Source organism: Anomaloglossus baeobatrachus, chromosome 3 (assembly GCF_048569485.1).
Source record: "Anomaloglossus baeobatrachus isolate aAnoBae1 chromosome 3, aAnoBae1.hap1, whole genome shotgun sequence".
NCBI lineage: Eukaryota > Metazoa > Chordata > Amphibia > Anura > Aromobatidae > Anomaloglossus > Anomaloglossus baeobatrachus.
The window spans coordinates 80,656,581-80,673,531 of record NC_134355.1 but is presented as its reverse complement, the minus strand read 5'-3'; the positions used below and the strand labels follow the sequence as shown (position 1 = coordinate 80,673,531).

The window sequence follows — 16,951 nt, the reverse complement described above, 5'->3', positions numbered from 1 at the left end:
TTTTGATGAAGTGATTCAAGGGAAAGCAGCCAAACAATTTATCAAAATGAAAAAAACTGTCAGATTTTCACTATTGCCTGATGAGTTAGGTTCTGAGGATAAATATACTACAGCTGAAACGAAAAAGTATAACCCATTCACACAGCGATTTCCTGATAGATATAGATATATTTATATTAGTGCTTTCTCTGGGGCTGTCATTGTAGATCCAACCTGGGCATGAGTCAGAGGTGGAGAAATCCAAAGTGTATAGTGAGGCTATGTGCGCACTAGGCGTTTTTTTTTTTCCACACAGCGTTTTTTGTGCGTTTGTCTGCAAAAACGTACAAAAACGCAAAAACCACACCCACGGTAAAAACGCGATGCGTTTTTACCGCGTTTTTGTGCACTGCAGTCAATGAGTGAAAAACGCAGAAATAGTTGACATGATGCGTTTTTGTGGTCACCACAAAAACGCAGCTACAAAAAAACGCTGTGTGCGGACAGCACTTCTGAAAAACCAAAGACATTGCTGGGGAAGCAATGTCACAGCGTTTTCAGCACAAAAATGCGGTAAAAACACCGCAAAAAACGCAGCAAAAATGTCTAGTACGCACAGGGCCTGACTCAGCACAAGATGACAAGCGCTCAGTGCGCTCTTGGCATGGCCTAAAATTTCAGCGCATCTTCCCACCCTCTTTTTTTGCAACTATGCCCGCCCTTCTCTAAATACTGTAAAGCTAGAGTGGTCAATCAAGGAAGAGAAGGGCAAAGATCGATGCAAATCAGGTAAGTGAGAAGATGTACTGAACACCTGTGCTTGGTTTGAAAAGTCACAATGTGCTGACTACCTTTAAGGCTGAGGCCACACAGGGAGTTGTGCGAGCCCTCGCATGACACTCGGCTGATGCTCGCAGCACAGCGTGAGCCGAGTGTCATGCGAGTGTAATGCGACTGTGGCCCGATTGTGCGATCAGACCACAGCTGCGGAGGGGACGGCCGGTGCTGCGGAGGGGAGGGATTTATCTCCCTATCTCCGCCGTTGCCGGCTGATGCGAGAATCACACTGCTCTCAGATTACACCGGTGTAATGCGAGAGCAATGCGATGTTTCTCTCGCCCCATAAACTTGAATGGGTGGGAATTAAACAAGCTCTCATTGCACTCGCAGCATGCTGCGACTGTTTTTGCCGTCCGATAAGGACTGAGAAAATAATCACCTATGGGTGCTGCCCCATAGAGTAATATTGGTCCGAGTGGTATACGATTTTTTTTTATCGCATTCCACTTGCACTGTTTTTCTCGCTGTGTGCGCTGACCCTAATACATCTATTAGTCTGATCAACATATACATAAGTTATATAGTGGAAAATAATGTAGGCATCAGAATGATTAGAAAATAATAAATTCAGATGTTCATGAAACAAGGTCAGAATACGGACTACAATGTCCAACTGGCCACAGGTCTCTGGAACCTAACTGAATAACTAGATTATAAGGCTGCTGGGTTCGAGTCAGGAGTCTAGACATAACAGTCTCTACTCAAACTGTATTTTGCAGAGGTCTCAATGTTTTACAAAAAAGAACCTTCAACTTCCTAATTAAAGGCAATAATGACTTGAAACCATCAAATTTTACAGCAGACTGTAAAATGAGATGCTTTTATGGTTCAAGATCTACTGTGCTGACAGCTAGTGTCCAATAATGTAACTGCAACATTACATAATACATCACTGTACACCATGTGCAGATTTAATTAGGCAAGTTGTATTTTAGAGGATTTTTTTTTTATTATTGATCAACAACGATGTTCTCAATGAACCCAAAAGACTCAAATATCAAAGCTTAATATTTTGGGAAGTTGGAGTGGGTTTTTTTTAGATTTGGCTATCTTAGGAGGATATCTGTTTATGCAGGTAACTATTACTGTGCAGAATTAACCAATATAGCCACCTTTCTTTATGATGACTACCATCCATAGATTCTGTCAGTTGCTTGATCTGTTTACGATCAACATTGCATGCAGCAGCCACCACAGCCTCCCAGACACCGAGAGGTGCACTGTTTACCCTCCCTGTAGATCTCACATTTCATGAGGGACCACAGGTTCTCTATGGGGTTCAGATCAGGTGAACAAGGGGGCCATGTCATTATTTTATCATCATTTAGACCTTCACTAGCCAGCCAAGCTGTGGAGTAGTTGGATGCATGTGATGGAGCATTGTCCTGCATGAAAATCATGTTTTGTTTTTTTTTAACAATACCGACTTCTTCCTGTACCACTGCTTGAAGAAGTTGACTTCCAGAAACTGGCAGTAAATCTGGGAGTTGAGCTTCACTCCATCCTCAAACCGAAAAGGTCCCACAAGCTCATCTTTGATGATACCAGCCCATACCAGTACCCCACCTCCACCTTGCTGGCGTCGGAGTCAGAGTGAAGCGCTCTGCCCTTTACTGATCCAGCCTCTGGCCCATCCATCTGGCCCATCAAGAGTCACTCTCACTTCATCAGTCCATAAAACCTTTGAAAAATCAGTCTTAAGATATTTCTTGGCCCAGTCTTGACGTTTTATCTTATTTTTCTTGTTCAAAGGTGATCGTTTTTCAGCCTTCCTTACCTTGGCCATGTCCCCGAGTATGGCACACCTTGATACTCCAGTAACGTTGCAGCTCTGAAATATGGTCAAACTGGTGGCAACTGGCATCTTGGCAGCTTCACGCTTGATTTTCCTCAATTCATGGGCAGTTATTTTGCGCCTTTTTTGCCGAACACGCTTCTTGCGACCCTGTTGGCTATTTGCCATGAAACGCATGATTGTTTGGTGATCACGCTTCAAAAGTTTGGCAATTTCAATACTGCTGCATCCCTCTGCAAGACATCTCACAATTTTGGACTTTTCAGAACCAGTCAAATCTTTCTGACCTTCAAGGTTTCAAAACCTTCTGACCCATTTTGCCAAAGGAAAGGAAAATGCCTAATAATTAAGCACACCTTATATAGGGTGTTGATGTCATTACACCACACCCCTCATCATTATAGAGATGCACATCACCTGATTTACTTAATTGGTAGTTGGCTCTCAAGCCTATACAGCTTGGAGTAGGACAACATGTATAATAATCATCATGTGATCAAAATACTCATTTACCTAATAATTCTGCACACAGTGTATAAATAATTAGGGTAATTACTCCCCCTTTTTGGGTAGGGTGGGTGAGTTGGGGTTGTGTTTGGAGTAAAACACCAAAAATTACTTAGATATGTGAGCTGCATACCCTTTAGTGCTGCAGCCCTTCATTTTGGAATTTGTGCATGTTCTAGTGTTCAGGCTACAAATGATTCAAGTCAGTGGCAGTGGGGTCATACAAGTATGGAAACTTTTCCTACATCTAAAAGGCTATATAAGGCTCGAAAGGGCAGGATCAGTCCCAAAGCATCTACAGATTTTTCTCTATAAAGATCAGTGCACTTTGCTCTACTCAGGGGTGGGATTCAGCCGGTTCTGGCGAACCGGTTGTTAAAATAACAGCCGGTTCCCAGAACCAGCAAGAATCGGCGTCTCCGACCTGGTTCCCTATTTATTTGTATTGGCGTCTTTAAGACACCGATACAAATGAATCCCCGTACCTCAGTGCACGCCGCACTTCCGGGTTCAGTGGAGCAAGTTTGCTCTCTGACCCAGCGTCCGGCGGCGTGATGATGCTTCAGAGGTCACGGCAGCGTGCTGAGATTACCTCACTACGCTGCCGCCTGTCAGCGTCAGTATGCAGAGTGCCGCGGAGGATGACTGAGGGGAGGCAGCCGGCACCTGGAGCAGGTAAGTGCTCTGTGAGCCGAAGATGCAACTCTGTAGGGGAGAGGAGGCCACATGGGACTGGAGCCTGTAGGGGAGGAGGAGGGCACATGGGACTGGAGCCTGCAGGGGAGAGGAGCCTGCAGGGGAGAGGAGGCCGCATGGGATCTGTATGGGATTGGTTGTCCGTTCCATTTTGAGCAGGTTCCTTTAGTAATACATTTTCAAACATTGTAGAAAAAGTTTCATGCAATATGCCAAGCAAATAAGTGACTGACAGCGATTGAAACAACTGGTAGTTGATAGGAAAGTGAAGGTATAGGAAGAGTAAGAAGGGGAAAGTTTTTATTATTAATACTTGTATTTTTTGGTTGAGGAAAGTGCGCAAAAATGGGTGTGGCTAACGAAATGGGTGTGGTTACAGAATGAGGTGTGGTTTCAAATGGGCGGGGTTTAGAGAACCTGTTAAAAATTTGAATCCCACCCCTGGCTCTACTGATTTCCATAGGGGACGGATATGCAATACCAGCTGTGGCCACTATACAGTAGATAGCGCTGTGCTGTTCAGTTCCAGAGACACTGGGAGCAGCAGATCTGCGCGGGTGTCTGTTGTCGCACCCCCACCAATCAGGTATTGGTGACCTATCCCAAAGTAAAGGTCATCAGTGTTAAAGTCATGGACTACCCCTTTAAATGCAGAAATAGGAAATAAAAATAAATTCATAACATTTGAAGAATGTGCTAACAGTGATTTTTTTTTAAGCAATAAAACGGCAGGCATTAATTAACACATGAACATCTGGGAAGATTGAGAGCAGCCCCAGAGATCGCTTCTACACATTCATTTTTCCAATAAACAGTAGGCATAGAAATATCTCATTAAACAATTATTATTTTGCACATATAATGCTCTAAGGCCTTACAGATGGATAAATCATATGTACAATAGGTCCAGGAGTGAAGGTTTTCTACATTAGTATCTGCGGCATTACATGCGGTCTGGATGCACTGTCTGGGAGTGTTAAAGGGGGACACAGATGTGGCCGTATTCACAATATGGGATACATAAACATTACATTTTCATTATTTTTTTCCCTTCTTACTGATGTCAGGACCAATTTACCATCTGCCATGGAAACCTGTGCCATGAAGCTCCTGGCAGGGGCACTACTTTGTGGCGATGGTAATACCAAAGGAGGTTTGGAGTGATCCTTCATTTTTAATTCATTGGTAAAATCAGTACTCCGTGACAGCAGATTTTCCCTTTGCAGAGATAGGAAATGACAGTTGGTGCTTTTTTTAATTTTAAATATTTTAAATTCTATGGACCAACACCAACATTCCGCTGAACGCTCCATAGACTTTCATGAGCACCAACTGCCATCTTCTCTCTCAGTAATAGTAAAGTCTTCACTGAATTTACCTCTGAAATGAGACATTTAAGAATGACTGATCAGTCCCGATGTAGAAAGAAGCAGATTTCTGATAAAGATACATTACAAAGAAGCTCATTTTCACATGTATGATTTATTTATGAAAAATAAATAAATGAAAATGATTTGTTACAGTTTAAAGGGAACCTGTCACCACTTTTTTGGCCTATAAGCAGCGGCCACCACCACCAGTGGGCTCTTATATACAGCATTCTAACATGCTGTATATAAGGGCTCAGGCTTATGTGTAGAACATAAAAAACACTTTATAATACTTACCTAACGGTCGCGCGGTTGGCCATATGGGCGTCTCCGTTGTCCGGTGCCGCTATCGGCCATCTTCGTCCTCTTTCTGAAGTCTGTGTGCATGACGCGTCTATGTCATACACACTCACCGGGACTGCTCAGGACCTGAATGCTGGCGATTGTGTATGACGTCGGACCAGTCATGCACCATGGCAAGAGAAGGAGAACAAAGGTGGCCGAAAGAGGTGGCGCCGGCACCGGACAACGGAGACGCCCATGTGGCCAACTGCGCAACTGTTAGGTAAGTATTATAAAGTGTTTTTTATGTTCTACACATAAGCCTGAGCCCTTATATACAGCATGTTAGAATGTGTATATAAGAGACCGGTGGTGGTAGCCGCAGCTTATACGCCAAAAAAGTGGTGACAGGTTCCCTTTAAGGTTTTCAGTAGCCTTAATAGAATTATTGATCAAAGAACATGAGCAACCCCGAAGATTACAAGTTTTCCAAAATGATATCTGTTCCAAGAATCTGTAGAAAAATTATACACTGAACAGTGGCAATATAAAGCCATTAACTGGAGAGGTGCACAGGAGTCTCGTCACAATGGCACAACTTAATGATATATATTAGGCAGTTCTTGATGTTGAAGTGTTAACATGAGAAATATGGACAATTACCAAGGTTTGAGAGACTGACAATGGCCGAATTGTATTGATTAGATAATTAAATATCACACAAGACCTGTCCTGTCCTTTTTAATACTCAGTGGCCAGTTAATACCTTCCAAAAAAGGTCTAAGGAAGGACAACAAATCACCTGGCAATGGGGCTATGGGTGCCCAAGGCTTCCTATTGTGCACTGGGAGGGCAAGCCAACTTAGGTGGTCCAATTCCACAAAAAAACAAAATGTAGCACAAATTGAAGGCAACAGGATCCACCATGGGAAGGAGGCGAGCTTGTGGAAGCGATGTTATGCTGTGGGTAAGCAGACCTACATTGCAGCGACATTCCCTAAAGGCAGTACCCTCTTTTTGCAGGATGATACAACATGGTGCCACAGCTGGGCAACATGGCCCCACGGCTGGGCAACATGGCCCCACGGCTGGGCAACATGGCCCCACGGCTGGGCAACATGGCCCCACGGCTGGGCAACATGGCCCCACGGCTGGGCAACATGGCCCCACGGCTGGGCAACATGGCCCCACGGCTGGGCAACATGGCCCCACGGCTGGGCAACATGGCCCCACGGCTGGGCAACATGGCCCCACGGCTGGGCAACATGGCCCCACGGCTGGGCAACATGGCCCCACGGCTGGGCAACATGGCCCCACGGTAACGGCAGGGTAACAGATGCCACGGTACCTGAGTGAAGTTGATGGTAAAGATGGCGTGTGACCGACTGCTCACATCATTCATTCCCGTGGCAGCTGTGGTTCTATTAATGTTCCCGGCATCCATTAGCTCCTCCACATCACTGTAATTCTGGACTAAGTGCTTTGACAAATCTGCAGATATCAGAAGCATAAGAGTAAATCTTAAATGTTGACACTTCCATATAATGGCATGGTACATCCAATGCCTGAAATGCTATGATGCAGCCATTACATGCACTGGAATTGTGAGACATTTCTGTAAATTTGTGTTAGCTGCAACCAAAAACTAGGATGGCTATGTTACCATGTAGCAAAATGGGTCATATTTTAAATCAGAGAAATTTGCTTTTTTCCACATCATGAACTGGTCATTCTCAATTGAGGAGTAAAATCTGTATTCAGGGATGTCCTAACATAGGGAAGGATAGTTGGTGCTCATAAAGTTCTATAGTGAAGTATAACTGTTGTTTCATGAGAAGGTCTCTGTCCTGGGGCCAGTGCTGTTTAATATATTTATATATAATCTGGACATCGGAATTACTGGAGAACTCATAACATTCACAGATAATACTAAGATATGAGGAGTAGCCAACACTAAAGAGAGCGGATTCAAAAGGATCTAGACACACTCAAACAATGGGCCGAGGAGAACAGAATGGTGTTTAACAGGGACAAAAGCAAAGTCCTACATTTGGGTAAAATAAATGTAAAAAGCATATATAGTATGGGAGTAATACAACAAGGTGATAGCAACAGAGAAAATTACTTGGGCAGAATAGTGGATCCCAGATTCAACATGACCCAACAATGCGGAGCTGCAGCTAAAAAGGCCAACAAATTTCTGGGATGTATCAAGACAAGCATTGAATCTAGATCAAGAGAGGTCATTATTCCCCTATACTTTTCCCTGGTCAGACCACACCTGGAATACTGTGTACAGTTCTGGGAGCCCCAATTCAAGAAAGACATCGATATATTGGAGCAAGTCCAGGGAAGAGCAACCAAGATGGTAGAAGGTCTGCATACCATGTGCTATGAAGACCGGCTAAAAGAACTAGAGGAATGTTTCGTTTGCAAAAGAAAAGGCTGAGAGGAGACTTAATAGTGGTCTACAAATATCTGAAAGGTAGTCACAGTGCAGAGGGAACCACCCTTTTCTCATTAGCACAAGGAAGTACAAGAAGCATTGGGATGAAACTAAAAGGATGGAGATTCAGATTACACATTAGAAAAAACTTTGACAGTGAGGGCAGTCAGGGAGTGGAACAGGCAACCACGGGAGGTGGTGAGCGCTCTATTAATGGAAATCTTCAAGCGGAAACTGGATAAACATATAGTTGGGATGATTTAGAAAACCTGCACTTGCAGGGGGTTGGACCGGATGACCTTTGAGGTCACTTCCAACGCTACCACTCTATGATACTGAGGTCTATGTCTGCCTCAATCGTGAGCCTCCTGCACTCCATATAATGTGAAAAACACCAAGTGCCACCTTGTATCTCAGTAATGTGAACATTTGTCTTCACTGAATACAGATTTTACCCATGAAATGAAGGATAGATCAGTCTAGAAGATGAAAGATACAGATTCCTTTCATAACTTACAAAATTGCTTATTTTCATGTGCATATTACAGAAATGAAAAAACATAAAATGACGGTTACTCTATAAGACAATTTGGAAAGTTGTTTCACATTTAATTTTAGCTGCTGTGAAAGGGTGAAAAATAGTTGATTGCAAAAGTAGACTTTTTCTGTAACACCTTCCCTGCCAATTTTCATATTTTCACTTTTTTTTGTTTTTTGGCTTACATACGAGAACCATAACTTTATAGTTTTACATCTACATAGCCATACGAAGATTTGTTTTTTGTGAGACGAGTTCTAGTTTTGAATGACATAATTTATCTAATAATATCCTGAAAACTCAAAAGGAAAAAAAAAAAAACCTCCAAATGGGATGAAACGGTGAAAAAATAATCTAATACCATCATTCACTTTTACAGCGTTTGTTGTGCAATATAGATGACCTGGCAACACAATACTGCTCCATAGACGTACAGTGAGAAGCCAAACAAAGATTTATATCTATTTAAGTAGGTAAAAAAATCTGAGTTTAAAGGTAACCTGTCACCAGATTTGGTGACTATAAGGCCAAGTTCACATTTCCGTTGTTTTGCATCAGTCACATGCGTTGCTTGACGCATGTGACTGATGCGCTGTACAACGGATGACAAAGAACAGAATTTTCTTTGTCGGACTCCGTTGTGTGCGGGGGCGAAGCGCGAGGGGGCGGAGTTCGGGGTGGGTGGAGCCGAGCGAGGCCGTGGCACTGAGGACGTCAGTGCCGCGGGGACTGCAGGGCTGGGGACAGGTGAGTGTGTGTGTGTGTGAGTGTGAGTGTGAGTACATGCTGAGTGCGGGAGGGGGCGGAGCCGAGCGAGGAAGTGTCGGGCTCCGTGCACAGCCAGGGTAAATATCTGGTAAAAGCAAAGCACTTTTTGCTTGGTTAGCCGATATTTATCTTGGATACCAGCGTACACCGCTTAGCGCTGGCTCCCTGCACACGTAACCACTGTAAATATCGGGTAACTAACCAAAGCGCATTGCTTGGTTACCCGATGTGTATCCTGGTTACGGGGGCAGGGTGCCAGAGAGAGCATGCGCAGCAAAATCCTACGGATTGCGCTGCTCAAAAAACGTTACAGGCTGCGTTGCTCCCGCCCGGTGGACAGTTAAAAAACGACTGACTGCGACGCAGCGGATGCAACGCAGCATCATCAGTTGCAATCCGTCACTAATAGAAGTCTATGGGGAAAAACAGGATTCCTGCAAAATATTTTGCAGGATACCGTAATTCCTCAAGGCGACGGATTGTGACTGATGCAAAACAACGGAAATGTGAACTTAGCCTAAGCTGTGGCTGCCACCAGTCAACTGTTATGTACAGCATTCCAGAATACTGTATATAAGAGCCCATACTAGGGGGCAGTCCAGTCCGATGGGTGCCGCTGCTATCCGGTCCGGAGCCTCCTTTCTGTGGCGATCACCATTCTCCTTCTACCAAGCCCAGTATGGATGACATGTCCTACGTCATTCACACAGGTCAACATTGCGTTGCTGCGCAGTCGCGAGGAAAAGTTAAAGACCGCCCACGCATGCGCACTACAATACACCGATTTGTCCTCAGCAGGGCAGATCAGTGTGCGCCTGCACAGGACCGCAATGACGGCTTGTGTGGATGATGTAGGACACGTAATTCATACTGGGATGGGTCGAAGGAGGAAGGCGATCGTAGCAGAGAGCAGCGACTCCCATTGGATCAGAGAGCAGCGACTCCCATTGGATCAGAGAGCAGCGACTCCCATTGGATCAGAGAGCAGCGACTCCCATTGGATCAGAGAGCAGCGACTCCCATTGGATCAGAGAGCAGCGACTCCCATTGGATCAGAGAGCAGCGACTCCCATTGGATCAGAGAGCAGCGACTCCCATTGGATCAGAGAGCAGCGACTCCCATTGGATCAGAGAGTAGCGACTCCCATTGGATCAGAGAGCAGCGACTCCCATTGGATCAGAGAGCAGCGACTCCCATTGGATCAGAGAGCAGCGACTCCCATTGGACTGGACCGCCTATTTAGGTCAGTATAATAAACATCATTCTTACGTTCTACAGAGCGGTCTGGCCTCTTATATACAGTATTCTGGAATACAGTATATAAAAGCTGACTGGGAGGGGGACAGAGAGGGGGACAGAGAGGGGGACAGAGAGGGGGACAGAGAGGGGGACAGAGAGGGGGACAGAGAGGGGGACAGAGAGCGGGACAGAGAGCGGGACAGAGAGCGGGACAGAGAGCGGGACAGAGAGCGGGACAGAGAGCGGGACAGAGAGCGGGACAGAGAGCGGGACAGAGAGCGGGACAGAGAGCGGGACAGAGAGCGGGACAGAGAGCGGGACAGAGAGCGGGACAGAGAGCGGGACAGAGAGCGGGACAGAGAGCGGGACAGAGAGCGGGACAGAGAGCGGGACAGAGAGCGGGACAGAGAGCGGGACAGAGAGCGGGACAGAGAGCGGGACAGAGAGCGGGACAGAGAGCGGGACAGAGAGCGGGACAGAGAGCGGGACAGAGAGCGGGACAGAGAGCGGGACAGAGAGCGGGACAGAGAGCGGGACAGAGAGCGGGACAGAGAGCGGGACAGAGAGCGGGACAGAGAGCGGGACAGAGAGCGGGACAGAGAGCGGGACAGAGAGCGGGACAGAGAGCGGGACAGAGAGCGGGACAGAGAGCGGGACAGAGAGCGGGACAGAGAGCGGGACAGAGAGCGGGACAGAGAGCGGGACAGAGAGCGGGACAGAGAGCGGGACAGAGAGCGGGACAGAGAGCGGGACAGATAATCAATAGATAGAGGACATATCAATCAATAGAGTCCCTGTGAGGACACACTGCAGTTCTCGCGAGCGGTAATGTGTTCACATTACCGACCATGAGAAATGACCTGTAATTACCTCTGCAGTCTCGTTACGACGCTGCATTGAGTATGTGTCAGACGCGGCTGGATGCAAGCATCGTGGGACCTGCATGAATTACGCCGGAGCTGTGTGTTGGGGGGGTAATAAAGTGGTGAAAGACAGGGCTTTTTTGCTATTTTATTTAAAATAAAAGTATTTTTCGGTGTTTGTGTTTATTCTATGCTGCTATGATTAAGCCAGGACTTAGTGGCAGCGATGCACTGCCATTAACTCGTTATTACCTTGATTGCCACCGCATCACAGCAATCTGGAAGAGCTGAGGACACTCTGGGACTGTCGCATAATGGATGCGACAGTCCTGGGGCAGCTGCGGGCTGATATTATCGGCTGCGGGAGGGGGGGGGGCATTAACCCTGGCCCTCGTCCTCCCCCAGCCTGAGAATACCGGGCCACCGCTGTATGTTTACCTCGGTTCTACGGTAAAAATACGTCTTAGCCCGCGGGTTTTTTTGTTTCTTTATTTTTATATGTACGTTTGATTTCTATGTGTATTCTATGTGTCTGTGTGTGAGTGTGATCTGTGTGTGTTTACTCTGCTCCGCTTCCTCTTCCTGTCATAATGACATCACTTCCCTGAGTGATGAACATTATGTCCCGAAAAACGCTAAACCCGCAGGGAAAAACGCAGGAAAACGCAATGAACCGCACAGAATTTGCTAACTGTTATTCCCTGCGGGATTTCATGATTACAAAGAAGGGACATTCAATTGTTTTTGCTGCGGGAATCCCGCAACAAAACATGCAGCTGTCAAAATCCGCATAGTGCGCACAGCTTTTTTTTCCCATAGCCTTTACTGGTGAATCACTGTAGAAAGGTTATGAACATTTTCTGCAGCGAAACATGCAGCAAATCCGCGGTAAAATCACCCTAGTACGCACATAGCCTTAAAAGGGGTTGTCTCAGGAGAAACACTGACATATCACAAGGATAAAGTGGTGAGGCTGCCAGGGACCATTATAGTTGAGGGCTGACCATGCACTCTTCCAAGAAAGCTAAGCGGATGACGTGCCACTCAGTTTTCCCAGAATTTATCCCTCTCAATCAGATTGTTCTTTGAATGTCTCTTTAAGACTAAAAGGATTACTCTGTTCATATTAAGACACTTTAACAAAGAAATGATTCATTATATAGCATTTTATTATTGTATGACGGCTCAGTACCTTCAACATATGGTCCCTCCTTAGGGTGCTCTCGAACACGTAAATTGAAGGTTTTGGATGACTTTCTTCTTAGTAGATCTCTTACTCTTTCATTGTATATTTCTAGGTAACTGAAAGAAACAGCACAAACTAAATCATTTAAAGGGATTGTGTCACCAGGCTTACGCTGTCTGAATATGTCCGATATGATCAGGGAGCGTATCAATATTATAAATAGGAACAATTTATGAATGGGATCCAGTTTTTGGCTCCACATTTTAAAAAGAGCATTCAGACGTTAGAGTCAGTTCAAAGGCGGCAACTAGACTATTACAAGGAATGGAGGGGGTCCATATGATGAGAGGTGAAGAAGTTAGATATGTTTAGCTTAGAAAAAAGAGCAGATCTCATTTATATGTATAAATTCATGTGTGGTGATTAGCATATGACTTATTCCTTCGAAAAACAATACAATTGACCAGGAGTCATTCACAGAGTGGAAGAAATGCAAAATAGGAAAGGGTTCTTTACAGTTAGAGCGGTCAGACTGTGGATTGCCGACCACAAGAGGTAGTAATGGCAGATACTATAACAGCTTTTAAAAAGGGCTGGATGATTTCCTCAGTACACACAACATTGTTGGTTATAAATAACTTAATGACAAAATGTAGAATTGGTGGAGGAAGGTTGAACTAGATGGACCTAGGTCTTTTTTCAACCTATGTAACTACGAAAGAATTTCACAAAGATATATTAAATACAGATGAGTGAACCAGAACTGTAAATGTCAGGGCTCACACCGAACACTGACTTTTTAAAGGAAAAAAAAAAAAAAAAATCAGTGTCCGAGCTGGGGTGCTGCTCGTATGGAAAAAAACTCGATTAAGCATCGCTGTGCTTGGGTGCGCTCAGTACTAGGCTCAGTGCGAGCCTCTTGCAGTCTATGAATGACTCTTAATGGGGGTACAAACAACGTTTCATGATGTAGTGTGTCCAAAAAAAAAAAAAAACCTGCTGCCCTTCATCCCCCGGAAGTGCTTTGTTTATGGATGGCTGTATATGGGTCGAGATCCAATCAGTGACTTCCATTGGGGTTCAGGTCAAGTCCGGGTCCCAAAACGAACTTTATCTAAAGTCCTGCAGAACCCACCGAACTTCTACGGGTCCACTCATCTCTAATATTAAAGGTCACACATATACATACATATATATATATATATATATATATATATATACACACACATATATATATATACACATACATACATACATACATACATATACATACATATACATATACACACATATATATATACGTACATATATGTATACATATACAGATATACATATACAGAGAGAGAGAGAGAGAGAGAGAGAGAGAGAGTGGGGGTTTTAATCTGAAAATTTTACACCTACCTCACTTCTGTACGAAAAGAGGCATCACCTTTCCTGGTAACGTCGGCAATCCTACTGAACAGTCCTTCACAAATCCTGGGTATGAGGCCACAATCACCCTGCGTAAGTAGAAGCAATTCAAGTATCAGTATTATGTATACTTCACTGATCTACATATGATGCAAAAATCTTAGCACATATTAAAAAGGATGTCCAGAAATTTTAAAAAAAAAAAAAAGTTATAAAAACACAAAAACACAGTGCCACGTCCACCAACAGGTTGTGCAGCTCTGCGTACTTCAGAGAGAGGAGCTGCAATACCAGACATTACCAGAAAAGAATAAATAAATTGGCTTGGATTTTTGATGAAGGCAAAAAAGTTTAATATGAAGAAAAAAAAAAAAAAAAAAAAAAAGTTACAATTTAAGAACAGTTCTTGTTTTAGGCCGGGGCCACACAGGGACTACTGCGATCCTCTCATGAGACTCGGCTCACGCTGGCAGCACAGCAGGAGCCGAGTGTCATGAGAGTGACACTGCGACTGAGGTCCGCGGAGGAGAGGTAGGAATTTATCTCCCTCTCTCCTTCGTTTTCAGCTATTGTCATTTTCACCCTGCACTCGCGGTACACCGGTGTATTGCGAGTGCAGTGCAGTTTTTCTCTCGCCCCCTAGACTTGAATGGGTGCGAGAGAAACCAGGAACCATTGCTCCCGTAGCATGCTGCGATTGTTTTTTCGGTCCGATTAGGGCTGAGAAAATAAATCGCTCATGGGTGCTGGGACATAGGGTAATATTGGTCCGAGTGGAATGCGATGTTTTATCGCATTCCACTCGCTCCGATTTTCATGCCGTGTGTCTTAGGCCTTACTCGAATGTCAAGATGTTGATATTTCTGTCCCAGCATCTCCCATTTGGGGGTTGTAAACACAATGTCTTTCAGCCTGGAACCCACCTGAAAAAGCAAAAACTGAAGAATGAATATATTACTGTGTATACGTTCCATCTTTTGTCACTTCTTTTAACCGCATTAGGCTTTGAAAGCTGTGAAGCAGCTAAAAGATGGGATTTGACCACTCTCCAACTGGTTTCCGCTTGAAAACCGCCACTATTTTTGTATAAAACATAGCGCAGAAAAAAAGAAATGTTTGATTATTTTTTTTTTTTATTAATTCCAGATCCTACCTGCCCTTTAAATTCATAGACTTTTAACCTGGGAGAGGCATGTTTAATAAATAGTAGTTTAGGATGCCATCAAAGCAAGGTCACCTTGTTGTGGTTTAGGGACTCTCATGAATTGGGCAATTTATGCACCAAGTACCTTTATTTTAACAAGAATATTCCATATTGCAGTTATACAGCGCAAATTTCACATATTCAATGTCTGTAATCGCTAAGCTGCAAATTGTCTCTTCGAGGAAGAAGGAGACAAACTCTAGCGCCACCTATTGGAAGTAGCAATCCTTAAAGCCAAAGTGGCCCATTACCGAGTTGTAGTATGACTTAGGGGTACTTTGCACATTGCGACATCGCTAGCGATGCCGAGCGCAATAATACCCGCCCCCGTCGTATGTGCAATATCTTGTGATAGCTGTCGTAGTGAACATTATCGCTACGGCAGCTTCATACGCACTTACCTGCCTTGCAACGTCGCTCTGGCCGGCGACCCGCCTGCTTCCTAAGGGGGCGGGTCGTGCGGCGTCACACAGCAGGCGGCCAATAGAAGCGGAGGGGCGGAGATGAGCGGGACGTAAACATCCGGCCCACCTCCTTCCTTCCGCATAGCCGGTGGAGGCAGGTAAGGAGATGTACCTCGCTCCTGTGGCTTCACACACAGCGATGTGTGCTGCTGCAGGAACGAGGAACATCATCGTATCTCCTATTGGTGCGACATTATGAAAATGACCGATGCTACACAGATCACCGATTTTCGACGCTTTTGCGATCGTTTCTTGGCGCATCTAGGCTTTACACGTTGCGACGTCGTTTCCGGATGTGCGTCACTTTCGATTTGACCCCGACGATATCGCAGTAGCGATGTCGCAGCGTGCAAAGTACCCCTTAGGATTTATACCAGATCAGAACCACAATTTGCAGACATGGTGTTTCGGGTTGATTGCCTTTCATCAGTGCAAAGCATGAGATTTGATCTGGCTGTGGAAGTGGCAATCCTAAAAGTCAAACATGACCCTTTAAACGAGCCTTGTCATAACACTTAGGATTTAAGAGCGGAGATGTATGCAGAGTGCTGCTGTATTCTTTTGTTTGTAATGTATAATATCTGCAGTATATATATTTAGATTAGGACAAGTCGAAAGGGGCCATCACTGAGGACCCTATTAGCGCAAGTTGAAAGCTTCTATGAGAAAGACAACCCTTACACATATAAAACTTTATGATACAAGATCTTCAACTTGTCCGCAAAAGAAAGCAGGCGATCAGGTTACACAAGTCAACAAATGACTTGTCTAATTACAGACAGGCCTCTAATTATAGGATACTTCGCTTATCCCACGCAAGACCAGAAAATCAATTGTTCTCTGCTTTTACACAAGACCTTGGTGCACGGTAATCATTAGGAAAACTGAATCATTTACTAAAAAAAAAAGAAAAATTTATAGAGCAATGAGGAAAAGGGCTAAACAAACACCTATGTAATGAAAAAAAAATACTGAAAGCAAATTTTTTTGGAAAAAAACAGTGAATTCTAGTTAATGCTGCTGAATAGCAGTACCTCTCCAATAAGTGTACACTGAAGATATTGATGAAACTGGGGGCTCAAGGGGGCTGTGAGGTCAAATCGAGAAGAAACTAGCAGATTACTGAACAAGGGCCTAGGTGAGAGTGGACTACAAGAGATTATGTAACTATGTACATGTTGTTCAAAGGTGAATGCAAGCTTTAATCAATAAGCCAGAGATAAACGGACATTTTATGACCAGTGTTATACAAGCTTATACATATTTTATAATAAGGAATAGCGTTTGGAACTCCATTCTATGTCTGAACTGGGTGCAAAAACCTAAAAAAACATCACTATATGGAGATAAGGTATGCACACCA

At 44.5% G+C, this 16,951-nt stretch overlaps 1 protein-coding gene across 2 annotated transcripts in view; it reads right to left on the bottom strand.

The window, feature by feature from the left end:
• KIF16B (kinesin family member 16B) overlaps window positions 1-16,951 on the bottom strand; it is a 499,368-nt gene that overhangs the window by 414,837 nt on the left and 67,580 nt on the right. For both annotated transcript variants that reach the window (XM_075339277.1, XM_075339278.1), the window contains exons 5-7: window positions 13,912-14,009; window positions 12,517-12,626; window positions 6,818-6,960 (exon numbers count right to left, since the gene is read on the bottom strand). In XM_075339277.1, the coding sequence (XP_075195392.1) occupies window positions 6,818-6,960; window positions 12,517-12,626; window positions 13,912-14,009 (351 nt within the window). The remainder of the gene's footprint in view (window positions 1-6,817; window positions 6,961-12,516; window positions 12,627-13,911; window positions 14,010-16,951) is intronic.